This window comes from Rutidosis leptorrhynchoides, chromosome 4, assembly GCF_046630445.1.
Source record: "Rutidosis leptorrhynchoides isolate AG116_Rl617_1_P2 chromosome 4, CSIRO_AGI_Rlap_v1, whole genome shotgun sequence".
In the NCBI taxonomy this organism is placed as follows: domain Eukaryota; kingdom Viridiplantae; phylum Streptophyta; class Magnoliopsida; order Asterales; family Asteraceae; genus Rutidosis; species Rutidosis leptorrhynchoides.
The window spans coordinates 324955186-324963263 of record NC_092336.1 but is presented as its reverse complement, the minus strand read 5'-3'; the positions used below and the strand labels follow the sequence as shown (position 1 = coordinate 324963263).

Sequence of the window (8078 nt, the reverse complement as noted above, 5' to 3'; positions counted from 1 at the left end):
GCGCTGAGTTAAAGGGCTTATGCATAGAAGCTGCCTGCAGGGCTTACGCTTGTACGCTGGGCGGCAAACTCTGAAAACTGCCAAATTTAGTTATCTCTTGTGCGCTTTGATCGAGTTTTCTGTATGAAAATGATGTTTTTATGCGTGTATCTCCTAGGATACACCATTAGTATCCTTACATCAGTTAGAACTTAGAACACTGGTTATTTATTTTTAACTTCTTTTAGAAATAAAAGGACTTGAGCTGACATTGTTCAGTAGTTGAAGGATCCGAAAGTTAAAGTTTTATCCACAACCATCAATGAGTTTTCCCCCGCTAATTTTTCTGTTTCATCAACAATCTCTCTCACACAGTTATACACTAAACACACACTCACTCACAATGCTCGTTTCACAGAATTATCTATACACCGGCCACCACCACTTCTCAATCAAAACTCTCCGGAAAACCAATCGGAGAAACAACATCTCTAATCATTGCTCTTCATCCATTAAAACTCTTCTGAAAATCAATCATGCAACAAGTACCGCACATTCCTTCAATTTTTCAAAACTAAATTTAATTTCGATAAAAGGTCTTAGTTGTAAACAGTCGGTGTGCACAAATGCAATTAATGGAAATGTTAATGGAATAAGTGCTGAAGAAGTAGTGTTATATGAAGAAGGAGGAAAACAAAGGAAAGTTAAATGTGAAGTCGAAGTAATATCTTGGAGAGAGCGTCGTGTTAAATCGGAGGTTGAAGTCGATGCGGATGTTGATTCCGTGTGGAAAGCTTTAACTGATTATGAAAGGCTTGCAGAATACATCCCTAATCTTATTTTTAGGTATATCATTAATAATTTTATCATTCACTGTAATTTATTTATTAAATTGTTATTGGTGATTAAGTGTGACTTCAAAGTATATGCTGATATTTGTAAGTAATAGTATGGTGGTTGGTAATTTCTGTTGAAATCTGCAGTGTTGGATTTTCATACTGTATTGTGACAGTGTCTTTGAATTCTTGTTGAATTCTGTTAAATAATCATTAGCTGTTGATTTTGAAATTCCTGATAAATGCAGTATTATGGTTTCAGACTTCTGCTGAAGCTGTAAGTAATATCCTGATATTTTCACCGTTATGGTTGTTGACTTCCGTTGAAATTCCTGTAAACTGTAGTATTATGGTTGTTGGTTTTTGAAGAATTAGTATTTGATTCTGAAATATTATCATGATATAATGTAGTATTAAAAAATTAAAGATTATTATCGATATTGACTACTGTTGAATTATTAGTAGTATCTGTTGTTTTTGCAACTGTATGTGAAAGTTGTGGAAATATGCTAAGTGTTAATTAATGAATGTATTGTTTTGCTATTGTTAGTGCTCGAATTCCTTGTGCACATCCAGGAAGAATATGGTTGGAGCAGAGAGGCTTGCAGAGGGCTTTATATTGGCATATTGAAGCTCGTGTCGTTTTAGATTTACAAGAATTTCCAAACTCAGTAAGTACTGTATTTTTAGATTCTAGCGTAAGTGCAAAGTTTGCTCGACATAAAAAGTGTATAGTAAATGGGCCTTTTTAGCTTTAGGTTTACCAATCTTGTAAAAGTACATTTGGATGTAAAAGTACATTTAAAGAGGATGGTCAAGTTAAGATGATTGTTAAAGTCAATTAAATGATATAACTGAATGATGCTCAAGCTCTTTGTGTACATTAGACAACAACAACAACAACAACAACAACAAAACCCAATACCACATGAGTGGTGTATGGGGAGGTGAGATGTAGACAATCCTTCTCTTAATCGAGAATAAAAACAAGTCATTTCTCCACCCAGAGTGAAACACTCTCAAAAGTAGAGAAAGTCATCCCTCTCTCTATTCGACGGATAAAGAGATTGCTTCCGAGGGGACCTCCAGCCAATAAGTAGGAATTTTTGTGTACATTAGAGAACAAACGTATTTTTGGTGATAGTCGAAAAACTGGACGGTGAGTATAATTTTGAATTCTTTACACTTAAAACTATTTCAAGCGTCAATTACTACACTTCTTATTATCATGACTAGGCACAAACTTCTCAGTGGTAGTATGTGAAGCAATCTGATGTAAATAACAGTCGATTTTAGCTATTTCTTTCTGGTTTGCCATGCATTTGAAATTATATTAATGTGCCAGGGGTGTGTATATCATGCGGATACATGGCAATTGAGACCCATACTCTCAAGTTTGGGTCAACTGGGTCAAGCTTTCGGGTCAATTGGGTCTTGAGAAAATTAGGCCTAACAATGTAAATGAAAACTTAAAAAAAGATTCAAATGGGTTTCTCTCCAACCTATTGAGTCCTATACAAAAAATAAAGGAATAGGTCTAATGGGTATCAATACTCAACGATCAATATATAGAAATAGGTCTAACGGGTTTTGTGAATGGGTCAAATGGGTCGGGCATAAAAAGTTTCATCCGCCAAAAATTTATGAAAGTATACATGGTTATATCATTTATTATGTATATTAATATATCTTATGCATATATAATAAATATAAATAATAATAACTAAAATAATGTAATAAATGTAAAAAAACGATGTAACCCATTTGACCCAATTGACCTGTGACCTGTTTCGACCCGTCACCCAAGCCGAACCAACCTGACCCATTTAGACCCGTTTAAAAAATTGACCCGTTTGACCTATGACCCATTTCAACCCAAAACCATTTTGACCCGTTACCCAAACCGACCCAACCTGCCCGTTTGCCAGTCATAAATTCATGCCACATACATTGTGGACTATCAATTAGTGAATAATACCCATATTGTAATTTAAACATATGCACCCATTCGGATAATATCAGGGAATGTCATAATTAGACAGGCATCCCTTGATTCAGTTGCTAAATGTACATTTTTTCATAGTTCAGATCAATGGTCGTGAACTGCACTTCTCAATGGTTGATGGAGATTTTAAGAAATTCGAAGGCAAATGGTCGGTCAACTCTGGGAGAAGGTAGAATCATATTCTAGAGATCTTTTGAATATAATAGAGGTCTCAAGGAACTGATGTATTTCTCACTCCTTGAAACTATTAATAACTATTACATAAATCAATTGGAACACAACAAATTGGAATATCCAGAGTACAGTTGTAATGCCTTTTTAACAAGCAATGATGTATGTATTTTGCAGTGCTTCAACAGTGATCTTGTCTTATGAAGTCAATGTAATACCAAACTTTAACATTCCTGCAATATTTATGGAAAGGATTATTCGATCTGATCTCCCTGTGAATCTTCAAGCTATAGCACGAAGATCTGAGAGAAGTTTTGAAGGAAATGAGAATACAATTACAGAAGTTCATTCTGCTATACAATCTGTATCTTCTACCACCACCACCACCACAGATGTTGATGGTAACGTAGACAAGAATATTCCTAGTGTAGCTTCCAAACCTACTGTTGAAGTAAACAATAAATGGGGAGTATTTGGAAAAACTTGTGACCTTGATACCCCTTGCAAGGTGGATGAAATTCATCTTCGAAGATTTGATGGCCTCTTGGTAATTAATTGACTTTCCTTTGACTATTATTGATAGAGGTGGCAAAATGGGCGGGTTGGGTAGTGGTTAAATAAGGTTGGGGTCCAAACAGATCATTTCCCGTATACCCGGCAATTGAGATCCATAGCTTAAAAAATGGGTCCATTGGGAGGTATTTAACCAATTGGGTCTATATGAAAGGTAAAGAATGGGTCTAATTTAGACCCATATGAAGCCTAGCAAATATATATAAAGTCCAACGTGAAATGTATTTAGTCCAAGCATAATTAATTTCATTCATGTAAACGGTGTAATACAGTACTTTGCTTGGTATATTTAATAAAGCTTTGGTTTGAAGGAAAATGGAGGGGTTCACCGATGTGTTGTTGCAAGCATCACTGTGAAAGCTCCTGTTCGTGAAGTGTGGAATGTTTTGACATCCTATGAGACCCTGCCTGAGTAAGTTGCAGCATATCTGTTACTTTAGAGTTTCTACTGTGTGTATATTTTGGTGTAGCACTTATGTACCTGTTTTACTATCCATCCATCTTATACAAATATGTTTGAACTTAAAATTGTTAAAGGTCTTTGTTCTCATAATGCTATGCTTATTTTTCTAATGCCCATTATGTGGAAAACTCTTTTTCAGGATAGTTCCAAACTTAGCTATTAGCAGGATTTTAGCACGAGACAACAACAAAGTTCGGATCCTTCAGGTAAGTTTGGTTTCTCCTTATAAGGTTACCTATTATGTTCATGTATATCTGAGTTTATGCGTTCTTGTTCACCTTACTCATTTAACCAGAAAGTTTGTTATGCTAAATTGATAGATGATAGAGCATTTTTATAAAACTTGATGGTTGTATTTGGTTTTTATGATCCAGGAAGGATGCAAGGGATTACTGTACATGGTACTTCATGCACGAGTTGTTCTAGATTTGTGTGAACATCTTGAGCAAGAGATAACCTTTGAGCAGGTTGAAGGGGATTTTGATTCCTTTAAGGGGAGATGGCTACTTGAACAACTTGGTAATCACCACACACTATTAAAATATAGCGTCGAATCGAAGATGCATCAAGGCTCCTTGCTTTCAGAGGCCATTATGGAAGAGGTGTGCTTGCTTTTTTGTTTTACTTTCTTTGGCATAACACAGTGGTTACTTAAAGTGTAAAAGTGGTGGGTTTGCCATTGGGTCAACTTTTAATACATGCCACTTTAGGTTGACTTGCTGATACATTTTTCTTAGTTTATACTCAAATTGTTACGTTGAAATGCTGATCACATAAAAAAAATAAAAATAAAAAAATCAACAAGAATCTATTTATATATATACAAACGATTTAGGAGGTTCTATGCATGCAAATTAGAGTTTAGCAAAATTTCAACCTAAGTTCATCCATTTCGTTTCACTTTTTTTTTTTTTTTTTACTTGTTAGAAAAAACAATGACTCAAAGTAACCCATTCAAAAGTATTTACTCCCACTTCTAGTGGGAACTTACATCTTATGCTCTTGTGTAATTATAATCCGAATAACTGTTTTATACAAAGTTCCTTTTACGGTTCGTTCACTGAAATTAGCATGTCTCCAGTCCTTGAGGAACATGCATTTTCTGTATCAGTTTTAGTTCCCAATCCATTTTTCTTCAACTTTTAAAGTCTAATTCAATTCAACGTACCAAAATTAGGTTATCTATGAAGACCTCCCATCAAACTTATGTGCAATCCGTGATTATATCGAGAAAAAGAAATCAGAAAACTCTGTTGAAGTACAAAATGATGCATTAAACACAGGAGATAACAACACCAGATCCGATCTCAGTTCCATTAGTGATGTTGGGGATGAGGGTCCATCAAAACAGTCATCCAAGGGCGACAATGCAAAACCTTGTAGAAGAAAACAGCGTGTTGTCGGGTTGCATAAGGATATTGAAGTACTTAAAACTGAGCTCCTGAAATTCATCTCTGAACATGGACAAGAAGGTTTTATGCCAATGAGAAGCCAACTCAGGAAGCATGGGAGATTTGATATGGAAAAGGCGATATCAAGAAGAGGAGGATTTAGAAAGTTTGCTTCGTTGATGAATCTTTCTCTTTCTTATAAAGATCCCAAACCAAAAGGCTACTGGGATCACCTTGAGAACCTGAAAGACGAGGTCAGTTTTGTACTTTCACCTCTCACTGTATTGGGAAAACGATATATTTGGATAATGACATTTAGTCAGAGTCGTAAATTAATTGACTATAGGTTACTCATGATACTTCAACCAGGTTTGCAGAATTCGGAATTACTCGGCAAGTATTTGGTTTTTGCAACTCGGAGAATACTCGGTCAAACTCGGTCACAACTCGGAATTACTTAAAATCGGTTAAAATCTGTCAAAATCAAACTTGGTCAACATCCGAGTACTCTCGAGTTGACGAGTACTCCCTAAAAGTTCCGACCAAGTACTCCTTGAGTAGATATTTTAGCAATGCATAATTGACTATATCTGGTTATAAGTTGACTATATATTGCTCTGATACTTTAGCATAATTGGATTCACATTTCCTAGGGGTGATAAATATTTTTTAGATTTTGTTACATAAACATTTGGGCTGTCTGTGACCTCTCCCGGTTCCAGATTTGAAAAATTATTATTAACAACTTTTTAATGTGTATGAAGAATAGTATCCACTTGTAAACAGATTTTGTTACTCATTCTTTTTTTCTTTTACACCTTCACAGATTAGTCGTTTCCAGAAGAGTTGGGGGATGGATCCAGCATATATGCCCAGTAGGAAATCATTTGAGCGTGGAGGTACGTAGTATATATACTTGATCTCTATTTCACGTGACAAATCCACTTAACTAATATCAAAATTTCTGTTTATTCTAAATTATTGTTGTGAACCAAAAAAAAAAAAAAAAACAATTCACACCTTTTCTAATCAGTGATAATTTGTGACTATCATGATGATAAAAAAAACATATTTCTTAACGTGTTTTTGATCATTATAATACGAGTTCCGAACCCAGCTCACCAGCCTGGAAAAATTTGTCCCTACACATAATAATGTTAGACCACTCCCTATGGTTCCATTATCCGTCATTACCCGTAGTTACCCGTAATGAACCATAGGCACGGCTTAGTTACCCGCGTTAGTTACCCGCACTCACCATGGATTTAATGAGAGTTTTGGTTAGTTATAGGAATTGTGGGTCCTAGTGGCTTTTTATTGTTGGAATTGATGCTTTATTGCTTGTATGTTGTATATTAAGAGGAGTATTGTTTTAGCCATGATAGGGAGAGTTTAGTTATGAGTTAGTTATAGGATATTGGTGTTGATGTGGCGCTGATGTGGAAGGTTAAGAGGATGAATAGTTTAGTTACGATAGGGAGTGGCCTTAGTGCGATATCTACAGTGTCAAATCTAAGCCCCCTAATGATGTCATTAAAATAATTAATTGTATTTAATAAAAATATTAACATGTTAATTGTATAATATATGAAGCATTATGTACAACCTTATAATAAAACAACTCATGATCATATGTACAATATTTGAAACATTATGTACAATCTTATGGTAAAACACCCTCATAATCATATGTACAATATTTGAAGCATTATGTACAACCTTATAATAAAACACCCTCATGAACATATGTACAAACTTTAAAACAAATTGTATAATCTTTTACAAAACACCCCATGAATAAATTTTCTAGTGCATTTCGAATAGAGGTGACAAAAGCCGTAAAATTGCCACTTTAGATTCTGAAGAGCATTCTAATTCTCTATTAAAGCAATACATAGATATTTATGGAACCTATATATTGTTGCATTTAGTAGTTTTTTAATACTTGCGAGTGAAATTCCTTCTAACGCTGAACGGGATGTTTTCTGTAGGTCGTTATGACATAGCACGCGCGTTAGAGAAATGGGGTGGTCTACATGAAGTTTCCCGTCTTCTCTCACTTAAGGTTAGACATCCTAACAGAATGAGAAACAATGTGAATGATGGAGAGAAAGGACCATCCAAACATGATGATGTTTCATCAGATACAGAAAAGTGGATGGAGAAAATGAAAGATTTGGATATTAGTTGGGTAGAATAATAACAAATTCATTAACTGTTTTAGTTGTTAGCGATATTTCAATATGATAAATAGTAGTAGCTAGCTATCATGTGGACTTGTATGTAAATAACACTGTATAAATAGGATTATCACTATATGATATACTTGAATAGATAAATTAGGACGCAAAAATCGTTGAATAGAATAAGAGACAAAATAAGAAATCTCACTTGTATCACTAGTCAATAAAAATTACTTTATATACTAACCATAGGCACACTCGGATTGATAGTTTTCTAGATGCAAGTCATGCTGGATGTCCTTACGATCGAAGATCAACTACATGATATAGCGTTCTTTTGGATGGAAATCTGATATCTTGGAAGAGCAATAAATGGGATATAGTTTCTTTGTCGAGTAAGGAATCTGAATATTGAGCAATGGCTCGAACAACGTGTGAAATAACATGGGTTACATCAGATCCACTTGCTAATATCTT

The 8078-nt window shown here is 34.8% G+C and overlaps 1 protein-coding gene across 2 annotated transcripts; it reads left to right on the top strand.

Moving 5' to 3' along the window:
- Nucleotides 1-340: 340 nt before the first annotated feature.
- On the top strand, nt 341-7734 carry LOC139843683 (uncharacterized). 2 transcript variants are annotated; one of them, XM_071833810.1, is made up of 10 exons: nt 341-825; nt 1366-1486; nt 2904-2989; nt 3169-3538; nt 3876-3976; nt 4167-4233; nt 4402-4629; nt 5205-5672; nt 6245-6317; nt 7410-7734. In XM_071833810.1, the coding sequence occupies exons 1-10, from the start codon at nt 383-385 to the stop codon at nt 7616-7618; spliced, it is 2166 nt and encodes a 721-aa protein (XP_071689911.1). In that variant the 5' UTR covers nt 341-382; the 3' UTR covers nt 7619-7734. The 2 variants fall into 2 exon arrangements, with proteins under 2 accessions (XP_071689911.1, XP_071689912.1); XM_071833811.1 differs by lacking the exon at nt 341-825 and having other exon boundaries at nt 1377-1486; nt 2899-2989.
- The last annotated feature ends 344 nt before the right edge of the window (nt 7735-8078 follow it).